At 43.9% G+C, this 19,906-nt stretch overlaps 1 protein-coding gene across 1 annotated transcript in view; it reads left to right on the top strand.

Annotated features, from left to right (window-relative positions):
- Positions 1–19,906, top strand: part of ZNF385D (zinc finger protein 385D) — a 582,141-nt gene that overhangs the window by 117,377 nt on the left and 444,858 nt on the right. The window contains exon 2 of the mRNA XM_054384925.1: positions 18,808–19,086. Within this exon, the coding sequence (XP_054240900.1) occupies positions 18,808–19,086 (279 nt within the window). The remainder of the gene's footprint in view (positions 1–18,807; positions 19,087–19,906) is intronic.

The raw sequence follows: 19,906 nt of genomic DNA, 5'->3' as shown, positions 1-19,906 counted from the left end.
CCTCCCCTTGACCCCTCTGTGAAAAAGGAAGAGAGAGAAGCAGAGAAGGTTAATACCAGACAAAACAATGCAACCATGGTCAGCAAAGCCTGTTAGAATCTCCCCAGTGAGCAATCAAGAACAGAAGAGAGAAAAATTTCTTTGGGAAACAAATCTTATGGGAGCTATCCCTCCCATGGGATTGTTTAGAATAACCATTATTTTCCTTTTTACACCCAGTAGTGATTTATTTGCATATTTACTACTTTCTGCTCGAAATCTGTGAGAAATTTTAAAGACATAGTCTAAAACTACCACCTCTCCAAATCCCCAGTATTGATGAAAAGATTGAGGCAAGTGTGTAGTTTACATGAAAGAGCATGATACCAGCTTCAGATACAATGACAAAGACTGGCAAGACAAGGCAGAAACCAGGCCTTTTTCAAAGTCCCACCCCCATGACTTTCAGGGGGGTTTTCAGCAGAGCATTGTAACATTCAGTTTTCCCTGCAGCTGGTGCCTAGTAGGGATGTGGAATATCCACTCGATGCCGTGCTCTTTGGCACAGGTTTCTATGAGATTGTTCTTGAGATGAGTTCTGTTGTCTGACTCAATCCTCTCTGGAGTTCCGTGTCTCCACAGGATTTGTCTCTCCAGGCCAAGAATGGTGTTACGTGCAGTTGCATGAGGAACTGGATAAGTTTCCAGCCATCCAGTGCTTGCCTCTACCATAGTCAGCACATACTGCTTACCAGATGGAGAACGAGGTAGAGTGATGTAGTCAATCTGCCAGGCTTTGTTTTTGCTTCCTTGCCTCGTGTTGGGCAGCCATGCCAGCATGGATTTAGGAGGGGCAGGTCCTGCCTGACCAACCTGATCTCCTTTCACGATCAGGTGACCACATGGTGAATGCAGGGCAGGCTGTGGATGTAGTCTGCCTGGACTTCAGCAAAGCCTTTGACACTGTCTGCCACAATAAGCTCCTGGCAAAGCTGGCAGCTCATGGCTTGGACAGATTCACTCTGAAATGGGTCAAGAACTGGCTGGAGGACCGGACCCAGAGAGTGGTGGTGAATGGTGCCACATCCAGCTGGCAGCCACTCACTAGTGGTGTCCCCCAGGGATCAGTGCTGAGCCTCATCCTGTTCTATATCTTTATTGGTGATCTGGAGGAGGGCATTGAGTCCACCATCAGTAAGTTTGCAGATGACACCAAGTTAGGAGCAGGAGTTGATGTGTTGGAGGGTAGGAGGGCTCTGCAGAGGGACCTTACCAGGCTGGATGGGTGGGCAGAGGCCAATGGGATGAGACTGAACAAGGCTAAGTGCAGGGTTCTACACTTTGGCCACAAGAACCCCAAGCAGCACTACAGGCTGGGAACAGAGTGGCTGGAGGGGAGCCAGGCAGAAAGAGACCTGGGGATGCTGGTTGATAGTAGGCTGAACATGAGCCAGCAGTGTGCCCAGGGGGCCAGGAGAGCCAATGGCATCCTGGCCTGCATCAGGAATAGTGTAGCCAGCAGGACAAGGGAGGTTATTCTTTCTCTGTACTCAGCACTGGTCAGGCCACACCTTGAGTGCTGTGTCCAGTTCTGGGCTCCTCAATTCAAGAGAGATGTTGAGGTGCTGGAATGTGTCCAGAGAAGGGCAACGAAGCTGTGGAGGGGTCTGGAGCACAGCCCTGTGAGGAGAGGCTGAGGGAGCTGGGGGTGTTCAGCCTGGAGAAGAGGAGGCTCAGGGCAGACCTCATTGCTGTCTACAACTCCCTGAAGGGAGGCTGTAGCCAGGTGGGGGTTGGTCTCTTCTCCCAGGCAACCAGCAGCAGAACAAGAGGACACAGTCTCAAGCTGTGCCAGGGGAGGTACAGGCTGGGTGTTAGGAGAAAGTTCTTCACAGAGAGGGTGATTGCCCATTGGGATGTGCTGCCCAGGGAGGTGGTGGAGTCACCATCGCTGGAGATGTTCAAGAGAAGCCTGGATGAGCACTTAGTGCCATGGTCTGGTTGATTGGATAGGGCTGGGTGATAGGTTGGCCTGGATGATCTTGGAGGTCTCTTCCAACCTGGTTGATTCTATGATTCTAAATGCTCTTGTGGTGGGTTGAAATTACCCCCCAAAATAAAATTGCCTGACCAGCGCATGGGAAGCAAATGAAGCTGTATTTACAAGCAAAACTGCAGTCTAAAATATGAAATGCAATGGATGTGTACAAAATACACAATATATATATAGATTTACAATTTATAAACAACACGAGAACCCCATTGGACAAAACCAGGGGGCTACCAACAGCTTCCTCCTCGTCACCCCCAACCTCTTCCCCCATGTGCATGGGAGAAGAGAAGGAAGGAGAAAAGCAGAGAGTAGGCTGTTAGTACTTAACCACAACAGAAGGAAGGCTGCCAAGGTCAGCAATGGCAGCAGAAGCAACAGCTGTTATCTGCTAGAGTGAGGAAGTGAAAAGAGAGGAAAGAGTCAGTTTATACAACTAGCTTTATGTTAGATACCAGGCCCATGGGATTATTTAGACCTTATCATTATTTCCCTTTTGCATCCTATTGTAATTGATTTGTGTTCTACTGCTTTTCTGCTCAGGATCTGTGGAAAATTTTCTAGGCACAGCCTAAAACTACCCCACAGCCTTTGAGGTTGTATGCAATATGTTTTATACTTCTCAACTAAACTGTACTATCTACCCAGAAAAACACTTGCTGTAAACTTGTGAGAACTCAACGGGATGAGCTTAGGGAATGTTTAGATGGCCTTCATGTCTGTGTGGAGAAGAGTGTTGTAGCCTGGAGTCTGATATGAGATGTTATACCCCCAAACCATGTGAGAAAGAATGGGGTAAAAGATGACGAAGTGTTGTGTCTTTGAAGTGGATGGGAAAGGCAACTGGGGAGAAGAGGACCAGTTATAATAAAGAGAGATCAGTGGGCTTCGTGGGGGGAGGCTGTGGGAGGGTGGAACTGTAACATTCATGTGTGTCTTAATAAATAGCCACTGGTCCCACAGGTATGGCCCATTTTGGCCCAGAGTTGCCTGTGGTCCCTCCTCACAGCTGCTCTATCAGTTTGTATTGAGTGTGTTCAGCAGATCCAGGGAGGTTCTCCTCCCCCTCTACTCTGCCCTGGTGAGACCTCACCTGGAATATTGCATCCAGTTTTGGGCTCCCCAGTTCAGGAGGGACAGGGATCTGCTGGAGAGAGTGCAACAAAGAGCTACCAGGATGATTGAGGGACTGGAGCACTGCCCTATGAAGAGAGGCTGAGAGTCCTGGGGCTGGTTAGTGTGGAGAGGAGAAGACTGAGAGGGGATTTAATGAATGTCTATCAATATCTGAGGGCTGGGGGTCAAGAGGGAGGGGACAGGCTCTGCTCACTTGCACCCTGTGACAGGACAAGGGGCAATGGATAGAAACTATAGCACAGGAGGTTCCACCTCATCATGAGGAGGAACTTCTTCACTGTGAGGGTCCCAGAGCACTGGAACAGATTCCCCAGAGAGGTTGTGGAGTCTCCTTCTCTGGAGTTTCCAGCCCTGTCTGGATGCATTCCTGTGTGACCTGTGGTGGATTCTCTGGTCCTGCTCTGGCAGGGGGGTTGGACTCAATGATCTCTGGAGGTCCCTTCCAACCCTATCATCCTGTGATCCTGTGTATTTCAACTCTCTTTATTGAGCAGCTCTGGAAAGAATATATTGCTCAATTCGCTCGGGTAAACCAACACAAGCTAGCAGAAATTATGATCCTATTGCCATGAATGTGCTACTTAAATGCATCCTCTTTGTTGAAAAGAATGCAATCCAAAGGTGCAAGAGTAAGATAAATGACAATAACATTCACATGCACTTGCAAAACCATCTGCTAACCTTTCCAAACACAACAGACTTTCACCTTGATGTGTTTGCATCGTTTGGAAAATGTTATCTGCTTTCTACTGAATTCAACATTAAATGGCCCAGTGGGTGCAATGAAGCAATAAAATAGTAATAAATAAAAACATCCCTCCACTTGTAAACGCTGCCAGAGCTACCTAAATACTTTATAATGAGTAGATAATCTAAAAAAAAAAACAACCCAAACCCAAAAAACCTAGAGATTACTTTTGTGAAAATATAAATGATAAGATTCACATATAAAGCCCAGTTCCTCAAGCATTTTAGAGCAGGTGTTTATAGGTGCATTTACAGACAGAAAAGAAATGTACAATATTTTGTTTGATGGGGAAAGCTCTTCCAAATGTCAACTAATTAAAACACTGAACGTGTTATTTCCTTTTCTTTGGTTCTTTTGTTTTAAAAATATCCATGTAGCAGCTCCCTAAAATAAAAAAAAAATGTGGGAGATTGAGTTCTAACTTTTGGCTGACAGAAAGAGAATCATAAAAAATCAGGTCCTAGAACCACCTACTAGGCAATAAGACATTCCTTTGGCCAGAGAAGATCTGAGAATTCAAATCACAGAACTCTAGCAATCTGGAGAAATTATTTTACACCCCTCCCCAATTTTATGAAATTGCTTGTATGAAAAACAAACAAACAAACAAAACACAAATTTCTGACATTCCTCCTGATTTTTTTGGGGTTGGGGGGTGGAAAACCAACTGAATTTTAGTAGTTGCTAGCTTATGACTTCTAATTTATTTCCTCTTTTCCCAGCATGACTTCATTTATTGCTAGTTTATTTTGTTCAGTGTCTGATGCCTGCGTTTTCCATGCATCACCAAGATCGTAGGGGGGCAATGGGTCTGTTTCAAAATTACCATTCTTTATTCTGCAATGCTTTTTTAAGGGTGCTGTGTTTTGGGGGGTGATTTTCTTTTTTCTTTTTAAGCAGGATTCCCACAGAGCTCCTTCATGTGATTGTCTTTCAATTCTTTTGCTGTTCTGTTTTGTAAATGTAATTTGCGTAAGCATATTGCTGTAAAATACTTAGCCACAAAAAAAAAAAAAAAAAAGGAGAGATAACCTCTATCAACAAAAGAGAAACAAATACTACCTGAAACTCAATTTTTGAAATTGTGTATGTGGATACTGGTAGCTAGTGATTGCACTGGAACTTTAAGAAGAGAACTTAGTTGTCTACAAAAAAAGAGTTGCTTGTTATGCCCAGGCTGTTGTAACTCCCCATTGATTCAAGGGCCATTGGATGACAAATGGTGCATGAACCCCAGTGCTGCTCTAGCAACGAGAAATGCACAGAGCAGAGAATCTCAGAAGTCCTCCCAGAAGTCCTTTATTGCTGCGTTGTAGAATCCCCAACATTGCAGAGTCTCAGAGTGTCCTTAATAGCAGAAGTCCTGGAAACCCTTAACAGACAAAGCAGCTAACAGAAATCCTGAGCATATCCCTAGCAGCATCCCTACACCAAAGCCCTACCCAGAAGTAGCTAACTAACAGAAGCAGAAGTCCCTAGCAGCCCTGAACCCCCCAGGCCATTCCTACCCTAAGTGCCTAACCCCAGTCCCTAACCCCAGTAACTCTTGCCCAGAGTGGCTGTTTCTATCCTCTTTGTTACCAATCCCTTAACCAGTACAACCCAACCACATCTCTAAGCTCAAATCTTTTCCCAATGAGAGGTGCCAGCATGTCAAGGAGGTGGCTTCTGCAGCATGTTCCAATCCAAGGGTGCCAAGGTGAGGCTGTTGTTCTTGGCACCCATGGGATGTGATTGCTTTGCTCTAGGCAGCGTGCAGTTGGTCAGCTAGAAAGCATTTCACAATCCCATGCACTCTGCACATGTCCAGCAGGGCAGTGGCTGCAACAGCACTGCTGGACTAAGGTCATCTAGAAGCAACAGCCAGGAGAGGAGCTGAAACTGTGTCCTACTGAACTGTTCATGAATACTGCATTAAATGCCTTTCAACCAGACTGCCCATGCTCTGACTTTCTGCTGAAGAGTGGTCTGGATTTTTAGGTACTAGTGCAATATGAGACTTACAGGAGGGTATTTGGGTGAGAGGTTGTAGACTGGTTTCACATCAGGTAGTTGATTCAGAGAGGCTGAAATAGGTGATTTTTATCTATGAAATAAAAAGTAACATTGTATGAGAAATATTGTGGCCAGCAGGACTAGAGAAGTGACTGTCCCACTGTACTCAGCACTGCTGAGGACACACCTTGAATACTGCATTCAGTTTTGGGGTCCTCATTACAAGAAGGACATTGAGGTGCTGGACTGTGTCCATAGAAGGGCAAGGAAGCTGGTGAAGGAGCTGGAGAACAAGCCTTCAGAGAAGCAGCTGAGGGACCTGGGGTGGTGCAGGCTGGAGAAAAGGAGGCTACCTGAAAGGAGGTTATAGTGAGGTGGGTGTCAGCCTCTTAGCCTAAAAAAACCAAGCCACAGAACAAGAAGATGTGGCCTAAAGTTGTGCCAGGGAGGTTTAGATTGAACATTAGGAAAAATCTCTCCACTGAAAGGGTTGTCAAGCCCTGGAAGAGGCTGCTGCTGAGGGAACTGGTTGAGAGTCACCATCCCTGAAGGTGTAGATTTAAAAGACTGTGGTGCTTTAGGGACCTGCTTTGGTGGCGTACTTGTCAGTATTAGGTTAATGATTGGACCTGATGATCTTAGAGGCTCATTCCAACCTGAATGAGTCTATGATTCTAATTCCAGTAACTACAAATTTCAGTAATTCTGTAGAAAAAGGTTAGTTGTCTTTTCACAATTTTTTTCTTTACACATCTCTCTGAATCCTGATAAATGGTCTAATTTGTGTCTCACTCAGTCGATAACTTGAAAAATCTGCAATTTTTTTTTTACTAACCTTTAAAACCTGTACTTGACCACCTGTCCTCTCAGGTTTTTGTCTAGTACAGACATTCTGAACTGCCATCTCATGACACTTCTGTCCCTTCTTTTTGAGCCCATATGATTCCGAGTACTGTTGACAGGAGCTTTGAGTGGAATTCTGAAATGTAGAAATTAAGAATAGGGGAAAAATAACAATTTTCAGTGAACATGACAATAAAAAAATTGTCTTCATAGGCAGAGCTTTCATAGCTTTGTGTGGTGGGTTGAAATTACACCCCCCCCAAGTAATTTGGAGAAACTATCCCCAAAGTAAAATCGCCAGACCAGCTCAGTTTGGGATGGAAGCAAATGAAGCTCTAGTTACAAGCAAATTAAACTACAGAAATGTGAAATGCAGTGAACATGTACAAAATATCCAACAGATGTACAATATAGAGATATTTATAAACAACACAGAAACTCCTCAGAACCCCCTGGAGGGATCCATGGGCACCATTCACCTCCTCCCCCACTCCCTCCCTCCTTCCCATTATCTCACACAGGAGTCACAACAGAGATCCCCTGGCAAGGCAACTGGAGAGAGACAGAGAAAGAGGAAAGTTGCAAGCAAAAGCAGAAGAAGAAGAAAAGAGAGAGCAAGATCTGTTTCTGCCTCTGCTCTATATCCCATTAGCAATCCAATGAATTCTATAGACCTTATAATTATTTTTCTTTTGCATCCAGTGGTAATTTATTTTCCTTTCAGCCTTTGCAGTCAGGATCTAGGCTAAAGTTCCCCTTTCAAACTGTAACACTTTGCTACCTATGTCTTTCATGGTTTTAACTACTGTCCTCTATACAAGTTCTTCAACAGAAGATACTGTCAGTGGAGATGGAGGTGAGGCAATGCAAACAGCTTGCTTTGCCTGCATGGGAAGAGCATCCCTCAGGGTCTGGATGTCAGACACATGGTGGAACCTATGTTTTTGTTTGGCTCTATTTTAGGCAGAAATCTTTATCTTCTTGAGGACGATCTCTGAAAACTGATTAAATAAAAAAGCAAATGAGGGAGTTGTCATGGCTTGGCTCTGGCTGTAAGTCAACTACAGTAGTGCTTCTCAGATTTTAGAGGATGATGTTTGTAAATTAATTACTTGGCCTTTAAATAGTTCCAAACCACCCAAAATGCTCCATTATGTTAGTACAGGCTTGAGAAATAGATCTGTATTAGTAGCTAATTGAATAACATATGGTGTTGATTACTGCTTAGCTCTTTTTATAGAGCTCAATTGAAAAAATGCCTGCAGTGTATTTTGAGACTGTGAGATGTCTGTTGGTTGCTTCTGGCACAAGGGAGCTGCTGAACCAGGAAGTGGAGAACTTTTTCTGCTAAGCTCAACTGTAAGTTCCTTTAGGAACTTGTGCTGTGTGTGGCTGTAATGGGAGGTAGGCTGGAGTCTGTTCATCCACCGCAATATTGAAATGCAGTCTTTCTGGAAAGATGTAAGTGCTCTCCCAACAAAACAAAACAAAACAAAAGCCCAGGCTTTTATGTTCTGTGCTATTGCTCAAGGTATACAAATATACAATGGGCCTGTTTCAAATGGATAGAAATACACTCTTACAGGGTTCAGATTGCAGAAATGAATTTCTTGGGAGGAGTCCCAGGACACAGACATTAAGTTACAAAGCTCTCCAACCCCAAATGACCTTGGTCTTCTTCCTCCTCTCCCTGCATCTGCACACCTCTCCCCACCCCAAGCAATAAACATGGGGAGAACTTCCCCTTATTTTTTTCCCTCGATGCTCAAAAGATTATTTTCCTCTTAAACATGAACAAAAGCTGCTGAGGGACTTTTTAGGCTGTCAGGTAGTGATAGGACTGGCGGGAATGGAGCAAAACTGGAAACAGGCAGATTCAGATTGGATGTTGGGAAGAAGTTCTTCCCCATGAGGGTCGTGAAACACTGGAACAGGTTGTCCAGAGAGGTGGTAGAAGCCTCATCCCTGGAGGTTTTGAAGGCTAGGATGGATTTGGCCCTGAGCAACCTGATGTAGTGTGAGGTGTCCAGTGTGCCCAGGTGGCCAAGAAGGCCAATGCCATCCTGACCTGGATCAGGAATAGTGTGGCTAGCAGGAGCAGGGAAGTCATTCTGCCCTGTACCCTAAATATTGTAATATGTGGATGTTTGTCCTCAATGCACTATCTGTATTTCCTCTCCTGGAGCTAACACAGGAATATGTTTGTTACAGTGACCTTTTGAGAGGAAGACAGGGAGATCTTCTGTAAGATGTGCTGTGTCATTCATCAGTACCAAGTGGTCTTCATTGAATACAACTGAGAAGTTCTGCATGGGACAGCAATGTGCCCTGGTGGCTGAGAGGGCCAATGGGATCCTGGGGTACATTCAGAGGAGTGTGTCCAGCAGATCCAGGGAGGTTCTCCTCTCCCTCTACTCTGCCCTAGTGAGACCTCACCTGGAATATTGCATCCAGTTCTGGGCTCCCCAGTTCAAGAGGGACAGGGATCTGCTGGAGAGAGTCCAAGGGAAGGCTACGAGGATGCTAAAGGGACTGGAGCAGTGCCTGATGAGCAGAGGCTGAGAGCCCTGGGGCTGTTTAGTCTGGAGAGGAGAAGACTGAGAGGGGATTTAATAAATGTTTCTCAATATCTGAGGGCTGGGGGTCAAGAGGGAGGGGACAGGCTCTGCTCAGTTGCACCCTGGGACTGGACAAGGGGCAATGGATAGAAACTCCAGCACAGGAGGTTCCACCTCAACATGAGGAGGAACTTATTCACTGTGGGTGTCATGGAGCACTGGAAGAGGCTGCCCAGAGAGGTTGTGGAGTCTCCTTCTCTGGAGGCTTTCAAGTCCCATCTGGATGCATTCCTGTGTGACCTGTGCTGGACTCTATGGTCCTGCTCTGGCAGGAGGGTTGGACTTGATGATCTCTTTGGGTCCCTTCCAACCCCTAACAATCTGTGATCTGTGATCCTGTGACTCACTTGCACAGCCCTCTCTCACAGTGGGATTTATACACTCTGTTGGCCCTTTAAATGTAGCCAACATGCTTGACTGTTACATGCACAGCATCAGAGCCAGCACTGACTGGGATAGCTCTACCCTGACAGGACAGTCTGGAAACAACACAACTAGTTGTAATACAAATGAATAAAGTTTCCTTTCAGTAACCTTGAACAGAATGTGTGCTATTGCAGTTAGTAAGGCAAGGATTGTTTCACCGGAAGAGGTAGTTTCTAATCCCTTAAATTCAAGCACATTTTAGAAGAGAAATCCCCAAGCAGTAGCTACATTAGCTAAGCCAGCAAACACCACAAATTTTAGTTGTTCTGGTTTTCCATGTGGGACAGTTTTCTACTTCACAAAGCTATAATGTCATGCAAAGTTCATTTTACTGGTAAGCATCATTGAGCCAAAATTGAGTTCAGAGCTCCAGGGAAAATAAATGTAAGCATTTATCTACAGTGCCATTTAAATTTGAGTTCTTGGTTGCCTTGCTCATTCATTTCTAGTTCATTGCAGTCTTCATTATGGCTCCTAAAGGCTGAGAAGTTGGCATTCTTTTAGAGGTGAAAAAAAAAGTTAACTGCAAAACTGATGGCTTTATCATATATTTAACAAGTGTAAGATGAACTCAAGGATATGATGGCAGGGAAAGAGAGTTTTCTTTTAATACCTATCCTTCCCCACACAGGAGCAGCAGTGCAAACTGGTAAGACATGGAGAGCAATGAAAAATTGCTCCTAGGATTAAGATGATAATGTTTTCTTTTAACCATATTCTGTGTATTTTCCCAATCTAGATTGCTACCTAAACATTTCACTCCAGAAAGCAGAATTATGCAATCATGTAGGCATGAACTGAAAGTCTGCTGTTCAGGGGGTACCTGCTTTAGTTTAAACATTGGTAGATCTTTACAAGACACCACAACTTTTCTTTTAAAATACTAGTTGGAGTGGGAAATTGTGTTTTAAAAGTATCTCAGTAAGTTCTACTCAGTTGGACATCTCCCCTGCCTTTATCTTTTGTTGTCTTTATTGCCTTGTCCTTTATGGAATATTGAGTAAAGGCTCAGAATATTTTAGTCTTAAAGTGCTTCTGTTTTTTTCCAAACTTTCTGCTATGTAATGCTGATTTACAGCCTCAGCTCAGGGTGTGTAATACTTCACCTTAGTCCTTTAGTAGTGCTGTTATATATTCAGAAATCACTCTGTATGTCTGTAAAGGAAATTATGGCACAGTGTAGTGGGAGAAGTATTTCTGAAACCTCTGTTTAGCTAATTGTCACCTACTCTGCAGTTCTGAATTGTCCCCCTTCTTCTTTCACATTTGAGAGACAAAAAAAGTGTATTGCAGCTCTGATGCCCTCACAGCTTTCTAATGAAGGAACAAATCAAATGGTAGATTCTTGAATAACTTATTTCCAAGGTGGAGTTTCCTTTATTATTTTACTCTGCTTTTATCTAGTATGCATGTGGTGGCTTTAGGAATTACCCCCCAAAATAAATCTCCAGACCAGCTCAGTTTGGGATGGAAGCAAATGAAGCTCTATTTACAAGCAAACTAAACTCCAGAAACATGAAATGCAATGAATATGTACAAAATATTCAAGATATGTACAAAATAGAGATATTTACAATTTAGGAATGACACAGAAACTCCTCAGACCCCATTCACCTCCTCCCCCACTCCTTCCCTCCTTCCCATTACCTCACACAGGAATCAAAACAGAGATCCCCTGGCAAGGCCACAGGAGAGAGAGAGAGAGAGAGAGAGAGAGAGAGAGAGAGAGAGAGAGAGAGAGAGGGAAGTTGGAAGCAGAAGCAACAGAAGAAGAAAAGAGAGAGACCTGTTTCTGCCTCTACTCTATATCCACATTAGCAAGCCAATGAATTCTATAGGCCTTAGCATTATTTTCCTTTTCTATCCAATGGTAATTTTTATTTTCAGTCTTTGCAGTCAGGATCCCGCTTCAAATGGTAACAGTGCATTTTATAATTTCTTTTTCTGGAATGAGATTAGAAGGCAAGGCTGAGTTATTCTATATACTAAAAATAAGACTCTCTCAGGTTAAGCTGTGTTGACTGAAATATTAGAGGGCTGTAATAACATGTTAATGCATTTTATTAGGCTGCCAGCTTCTCTGTGTAAATGTTTCAAAAGGGATCAGACAGGTGCACAGGTGGTCTGCAATGCTCGTTTAATTTACTGGGTTACATTTGCTTGCAAAATTGTGCATCCTGGTTAGAAGATCTGTTTTATTATGGTAATCTCATGCCTATAGGACTGGCACTCTAGGCCTAGAGATACCTTGTACTTATTTAAATTCATGCTGCTCTCTAGTGGGGAATGCTTTGAATGCAAAAGGCTGTATGTGTTTAGTTCCAGCACGTATATAAACTGAGATGATACAGTTTGAAGAGGGAACTTTAGTCCCTGACTGCAAAGACTGAAAGTAAAATAAAATTACCTTTGGATGCAAAAGGAAAATAATGCTAATGTCTATAGAATTCATTGGATTGCTAATGGAGATACAGAGCAGAGGCATAAACAGTTCTTGCTCTCTTCTTCTGTCACTTCTGCTTGCAACTTCTGTCTCTCTCTCTCTCTCTCTTCCATGGCCTTGCCAGGGGATCTCTGTTGTAAGTCCTGTGTGAGGTAATGGGAAGGAGGGAGGGAGTGGGGGAGGAGGTGAATGAGCCTCTCAGATCCATCCAGGGGGGTCTGAGGAGTTTCTGTGTTGCTGATAAATTAGATAGATAGATAGACAGATAGATAGATAGATAGATAGATAGATAGATAGATAGATAGATAGATAGATAGATAGAACGAACACCTATTGTATATTTTATACATATTCATTGTACATCTCTTGTACATAGAACATCTATTGTATATTTGCATGTATTCACCTCTTGGATATTTTGTGCATATTCATTGCATTTCTTATCTCTGGAGTTTAGTTTGCTTGTAAATAGAGCTTCATTTGCTTCCATCCCAAACTGAGCTGGTCTGAGCAATTTATTTTGGGGAGTAGTTTTCTCCAAATTAGTTGGGGGGTAATTTCAACCCCCTCCCATGAAATTTATGAAAAGTTACATCTAGAACAATTCAGTGAATGTAAGGCTAGCATGTTGTCAGTTTAATCCTTCTGATGCTTTGATTAAAGACTGAATTTCTTAATTTAAAAGTATTTTAGGCAGATGAATAGAACTGTCTTTGGAGTGAGCAATATCTCCATCAGACTTCAGAGAGCTGAGCTGTTGATGGATTGCTGCTGCTTCCTCAGGAGAAACATTCTCCTTCCATCGGGAGAAACATGCTGTACAACTGCTGTAGAAAAATCTCAGGGTGGTTGCAGTCTATCTGTAAATGTTCCTATCTTCACTCTTGGTATACAAGATCTGATTTTACAGAATCACAGAAGCATTCAGGTTGGAAAAGACCCTCAGGTTCACCAAGTCTAACCCAGAACCCTACTCTACAAAGTTCACCCCAAACCATATCCCCAAGCACCACATCCAAACCACCTTTAAACACACCCAGGGTTGGTGACTCAATTACCTCCCTGGGCAGCACATTCCAATCCCTGACCACTCTTGCTGGGAATATTTTTTTCCTAATGTCCAGGAAATCAGAGAGATGTAGTCTGCTGCTCAGGCAATACAAGCCTCCCTGATCCATATGCCCACAGAAAAATGGCTCCATGACTTCAGCTGCTCAGATGCAGTGAGTATTCAACAAGTCCAAGTGCCAGGTGCTGCACTTTGGCCACACCAACCCCATGCAGTGCTACAGGCTGGGGTCAGAGTGGCTGGAGAGCAGCCAGGCAGAGAGGGACCTGGGGGTGCTGGTCAACAGCTGCCTCAACATGAGCCAGCAGTGTGCCCAGGTGGCCAAGAGAGCCAATGGCATCCTGGCCTGCATCAGGAATAGTGTGGCCAGCAGTAGCAGGGAGGTCATTGTACCCCTGTACACAGCACTGGTTAGGCCACACCTTGAGTACTGTGTCCAGTTCTGGGCCCCTCAGTTTAGGAAAGATGTTGAATTCCTGGAGCATGTCCAGAGAAGGGCAACGAGGCTGGTGAGAGGCCTTGGGCACAAGCCCTGTGAGGAGAGGCTGAGGGAGCTGGGACTGTTTAGCCTGGAGAAGAGGAGGCTCAGGGGAGACCTCATTGCTGTCTACAGCTACCTGAAGGGAGGTTGTAGCCAGGAGGGGGTTGGTCTCTTCTCCCAGGCAACCAGCACCAGAACAAGAGGACACAGTCTCAAGCTGTGCCAGGGGAGGTTTAGGCTGGGGTTGAGGAGAAAGTTCTTCATGGAGAGAGTTGTTAGCCATTGGAATGTGCTGCCCAGGGAGGTGGTGGAGTCACCATCCCTGGAGGTGTTCAAGAGGGGATTGGACGTGGCACTTGGTGCCATGGTTTAGTAGTCATGAGGTTTAGGGTGACAGGTTGGACTCGATGATCTTTGAGGTCTCTTCCAACCTTCTTGATTTTATGATTCTATGATTCTATTTAGTTGAGGGCAGACATTCAGTGACACCTCAAGGTGGTATTTCAGTAGCAGCCCCATATAGTGTTTAGCATGCTTTTCAGCCCTGAAAAGCTGCAAACAACTCATGATCTAGTAAAAACCTCTTCCATAGCAGAGCTGCCCCACCACTGAGCTTCATTTCCCCCCACCTCCCTCACTATTGCTGCAACACTCAGGTAGCCACCCCAGCACCCGTGGGCTCTGCATTCCACTGAGACACCTTCTCCAGAAGTGACCCTGCAGGCCACCCCCTTCACCCATCTCAGGGACATCACAGCTGTTTCCCCCCTCAGCAAGAGGGCCAGCAGAAGCAAAGCTGTTCATTGGGATGCTGCATTGTGTGGCAGAAGTAGAGAGGTCACCACACCATTCACTGCCCATGCAGAACGAGGTCAGTACTGCCAGCAAAAGGCACTGGCACAATTAATTACTAGCCAAGCCAACTACCTGTGTGGCCTTTGCCAAATGGAAAACAGAGCACTGAAGGTGACATTTAGGCAAAACTTAAGGGTTTTTTTTGTTTTGTTTTGTTGTTGTTTTTTTTTTTAATATGAAGAACTGGTTTTATACTGTCTTTTTTAAATAAAGAACTGGTTTATACTGGTTTTTTTTAATAAAGAACTGGTTTTATACTGTCTTTTTTAAATAAAGAACTGGTTTATACTATCTTTTTTTTTTTAATAAAGAACTGGTTTATACTGTCTTTTTTTTAATAAAGAACTGGTTTTATACCTTTTTTTTAAATAAAGAACTGGTTTTATACTGTCTTTTTTTTTTCTCCAATTAATTTTGCTTTGAAATTAATTGGCCAGCCTGCTTTCTCACCTGTTGCTTTAGACAGCTAAAATCCTTGGCTGAAATAGTAATATTGACTGAACTGGTTGAGTGGGAATTTAATTTACAGCATGTGCAGAGCTGTTCTCAGAACTGGGTCTGTACTTTATTCTATGAAATAGTTTAGTTAGCATAAACCAACACAATGCTAATTAGATGGGAATTTGATGCCAGTTAGATACAAATAGGAAGCAAATCTGAAAAATGAGACTGAAACTGTTTGAATATTGAAAGGTTTTAGATTTGCATCTTTAGATAAATATGTCTTTATGACTTGCTTGGAAAGCAGTAAATGTCCTTAAATCCTTGGGAAGACCAATAAAACATGTTCCTGGTGCAATTTACATTATTGAAAGCTTTCTTAAGATCACTTTGCAGTATTTTGGTTTAATCAGACCCAAATGTGAAGGGTTTTTAAGATGTATTTTTAAATACTGAACCATGTCTGGATATGGCATTAAAGGCATTTCCAGGCCGTTTTCTTCTGTTGCTGCAGTAAGATTTTATTTTTCTCAAGGTTGACTGATTTGTTAGAAACCAAATAGTATCATTGTATTTAAGGCTGCACTAATTTTGCCACTCAAGGTACAGATTGGATTATTTTAGACTTCATTTATTCACTCAGTCTGGGAGAACAAGCAGTTTAAAGGTTCCAGTGATATATAAAGGTCTCATTGTGATGCTAAGTTGGTATAACATTTTACACTCCTTGAATCACAGAATCACAGAAACATTCAGGTTGGAAAAGAGCCTCAGGATCACCAAGTCCAACCCAGAACCCTACTCTACAAGGCTCACCCCTAAACCATAGCCCCAAGCACCACAGCCAAACCACCTTGAAACACATCCAGGCTTGGGGACTCCACCACCTCCCTGGGCAGCACATTCCAATCCCTGACCACTCTTGCCAGGAAAAAACATTTCCTAATGTCCAGTCTAAGCCTACCCAGTCACAGCTTGAGGCCATTCCCTCTTGTTCTATCACTAATTACCTGGGAGAAGAGACCAGCAGCAGCCTCTCCACAACCTCCTTTCAGGTAGCTGTAGACAGCAATGAGGTCTCCCCTCAGCCTCCTCTGTTTCACACTAACCAGCCCCAGCTCCTTCAGTTGCTCTTCATCAGATTTCTTCTCCAGGCCCTTCACAGCTTCCTTGCCCTCCTCTGCCCTGGCTCCAGCACCTCCACATCTCTCTTGAATTGAGGTGCCCAAAACTGGACACAACACTCCAGGTGTGGCCTCCCCAGAGCTGAGACCCAGGGGACAATCCCCTCCCTGCTCCTGCTGGACACAGCATTGCTGATCCCAGCCAGGATGCCTTTGGCTTTCTTGGCCACCTGGGCACACTGCTGGCTCCTCTTCAGCTGCTTACAATAGTAAATTAATAAATCAGGTTTGCAGGGCACAGAGCACTTCTTCACTTGTGCTGTTTCTGCTCACCTTTAAGTCACAGAAACTTGTGTTTACACTGGTTTAGCTTCCAGTTCTGCAGATGGGATTATCTTCTAATTTCTGTCATTGTTACAGTTTGGTATTAGCTGAGTTTAAATTAACTATCCTTGAGGTGAAATTCAGGGGGTTAAGATAAGAAACTAATATTACAGGAAGGATCTGGAGGTGCTGGAAGGTGTGCAGAGAAGGGCCATGAGGATGATCAGAGGGCTGGAGCTGCTCTGCTCTGGAGACAGACTGAGAGAGTTGGGGTTGTTCAGGCTGGAGAAGACTCCAAACAGACCTTCTTGAGGCCTTCCATTATCTGAAGGGGGCTACAAGAAAGCTGGGGAGGGACTTTTGAGGGTGTCAGGGAGTGATAGGACTGGGGGGAATGGAGCAAAACTAGAAATGGGGAGATTCAGATTGGATGTTAGGAAGAAGTTCTTCCTCATGAGGGTGGTGAGAGACTGGAAGAGATTGTGCAGGGAGGTGGTGGAAGCCTCATCCCTGGAGGTTTTTGCAGCCAGGCTGGATGTGGCTGTGAGCAACCTGATGTAGTGTGAGGTGTCCCTGCCCATGGCAGAGGGTTGGAACTGGATGATCCTTGAGGTCCCTTCCAACCCTGATAATTCAATGATTCTATAATTCTATTATTTGTCTTTGAACTATTTTGAACCAGACAACTGACAAAATTACTAGACTTGGACTTGAAAGCATCTGCTAAAAATGAATTAATAAATTCAGATGTGAAATTTATACATTTAGGCTTAGCTGACTAAAAGGTGGGGGGTTATTTTTTCTTCTTTAAATGCAACACATCAAAATATAAATATGGGAAAGAGAGAAGAACTCCCCTCCCCCAATGTGTTTTGTTGTTGTTTCATTTTGTAGTTTGTTTGGGGGTTTTTTACTTGTAAAATGCATCTTGCATTTTTAAGTGCTATAAATATCTCCAAATTTGTAGTAATCCATCAAGTGTGGCATTTGAATGTAGAGGTGTATGTAATAGGTTGCCATCTACACAGATTTTAACTGAACTATTTATTTTACAGCACATCTAAGAAAAAAAATTCAAGTGTGTTGGTTATACACTTAATCTTAGAAGGGATTATAAAATATTTTTACTATAATAGCCTACCTCTATTTCTGTGGTGGATTGGTCTTGGCTGGCTGCCAGACCCCCACCCAGCCACTCCCTCCTTTTTCTACACCAGGGCAAAGAAGGGGAAATAAGATGGAAAAGCTTGGGGGTTGAGGTAAAGTCAGGGAGAGCACTTACTGGGACACAGGTCAAAACCTGTGCTCCTCTCCATGGACTGCAAACCCTGCTGGGAGCCTGCTCCTACATGGGCTCTCTCTGGAGTGTTCAAAAAGCTTGCAGGCATGGCACTTGGAACATGGTTTAATGGCCACAGTGGTGGTAGGTCGATGGTTGGACCCCATGATCTTAGAGGTCTTTTCCAATCAAAACTATTCTATGGTTCTGTGGAGTGGATGCACTCTGAAGGAAACTGCACCTGTGAGCTGCTCTGGCTTGGAGTGCTCCACCTGCCTCAGGGAGGTGACTTGTGTCACCATGGTCTTCACCATCAGCTGCAGGGCAATCTCCTTACATGCCTGAAGCACCTCTGCTCCCTTCTTCTTTTCCACCATTGGCAGAGCTGTTTCTCTCCCATTTTTTCAGCTGCTGCACGGGGGTTTTGCCCTGTCTTAAACATGTTCTCACAGAAATGCAACATCCACAGCTGACCCACTCAGCTTTGGGCACAGCTGGGTCAGTTTTGCCCCTGCTCTCATCTGCAGAGGGCTGCCCTCCAGCTTCCACTGCCAGCACCTGGGCACCTGCACCCCATACGATTTCCTACTGAGGATGACAGTTAAGGTGTCACAAGCTTCATCTAGACTTTATTCTAATGGGATATTTGTAAAGCTTCCTTTCAGAGGATGATTCTTGAATAATTAGACTAATCAAAGAGAGAAGTGATTAAAAAAAATTAATAAGCAAAATCAGTTGCTGTGACAGGTTGGCTCCAGTGACAGATTTAATACATTTCAAGACTCTTTCCCTGAGTGTCTGTGAAGTTGCTCAAGGTACAGAACAGAAAAACATGGCCAGAATACAAAACACAGGAGTGGAAACGTAGTGTTACAGTATCAACAGATGTTTTTATTTTGCCTTTTGCTACTTTGCAGCTGTGGAGATTTTGTGTATGTTATTTTTTATTACTCATCAGTTTCTCCTTTTTTTTTTTTTTTTCCCTGCCCCCCCAGAAAATATGAAGAAGCCCTGGAGCCCTGATTTATCAGTTGATAACCTCTCACACGATTCAGACTTCACATCTGCACTGGACAGGGAAGGTGAGAAAGAATTAGTAGCTGATGGCACTGAGGAAAAGAAGGAGAGAGAGAAGAAACAGAGCAATTTCACTTTGTGCAACGTTTGCAACATTCAGCTGAACTCTGCTGCTCAGGCACAAATCCACTACAACGGCAAATCCCACCAGAAGAGGTTGAAACAGCTCAGCAATGGCAATCTCAAAAGTGATAATGGTAAGCACTGAGATATATCCCTCTTGGCATCTTTTGATTTGAGAACTGCAGCAGTGTGCAGTAATGTCAATATTTATGGGTCTAAGCATTTTCTTAATTCAGCCAACAAATTCTTTGACATTAAAGTAGAAGTCCTTGGTGAGTTCAGAGTGCTTGGGGTTGTCCCTAGTGTGAGGGTCTGGCAAATAGCTACAGCAACTGTCTGTGCTGCTCCAAGAAGGCTCATTTCATATTTTGTTTAGGTGATGGGGTTGATTCATGTTCTTTCTTATTCCATTTACATTTTGATCGTTTTCAGCATAATTAGTGTTACTGCACATCCCACAGTCAGCTAGAAAGGTCATCCTTGTTAGGAATATGCTTTTGATGAATGTGCTGTGTTGTTCTACATTCTTCTAGGCACCATGTCACAGAAATTGGTCTTAATATCAAGTACTTAAGATGTTCAGGTTGACTTGCTTCTGACAGAACACATTACTTAATGTGTTACCCAGGGGGGTGGTAGAAGCCTCATCCCTGGAGGTTTTTGCAGCCAGGCTGGATGTGGCTGTGAGCAACCTGCTGTAGTGTGAGGTGTCCCTGGCCATAGCAGGGGGGTTGGAACTGAATGATCCTTGAGGTTCCTTCCAACCCTGACAGTTCTATGATTTTGTGCCATGGGTTGCTTCCTGGCCCACCTGCAAAGGGACAGGCAAAACACAAATTCTTAGACAGGATTCAAAAGATGTTTTAGTAATCTCTGCTTTGGCTGGCTTTAAGATTTGGGAATGACAGGGCAATGTTGCTTAGGTGTATCGTGTGTGAGTGCTTTGCTGTGTAG

Source organism: Indicator indicator, chromosome 11 (genome assembly GCF_027791375.1).
Source record: "Indicator indicator isolate 239-I01 chromosome 11, UM_Iind_1.1, whole genome shotgun sequence".
Classification (NCBI taxonomy): Eukaryota; Metazoa; Chordata; class Aves; order Piciformes; family Indicatoridae; genus Indicator; species Indicator indicator.
Note: the sequence above shows the minus strand (reverse complement) of the source record. Positions and strands in the feature narration are given on the sequence as shown.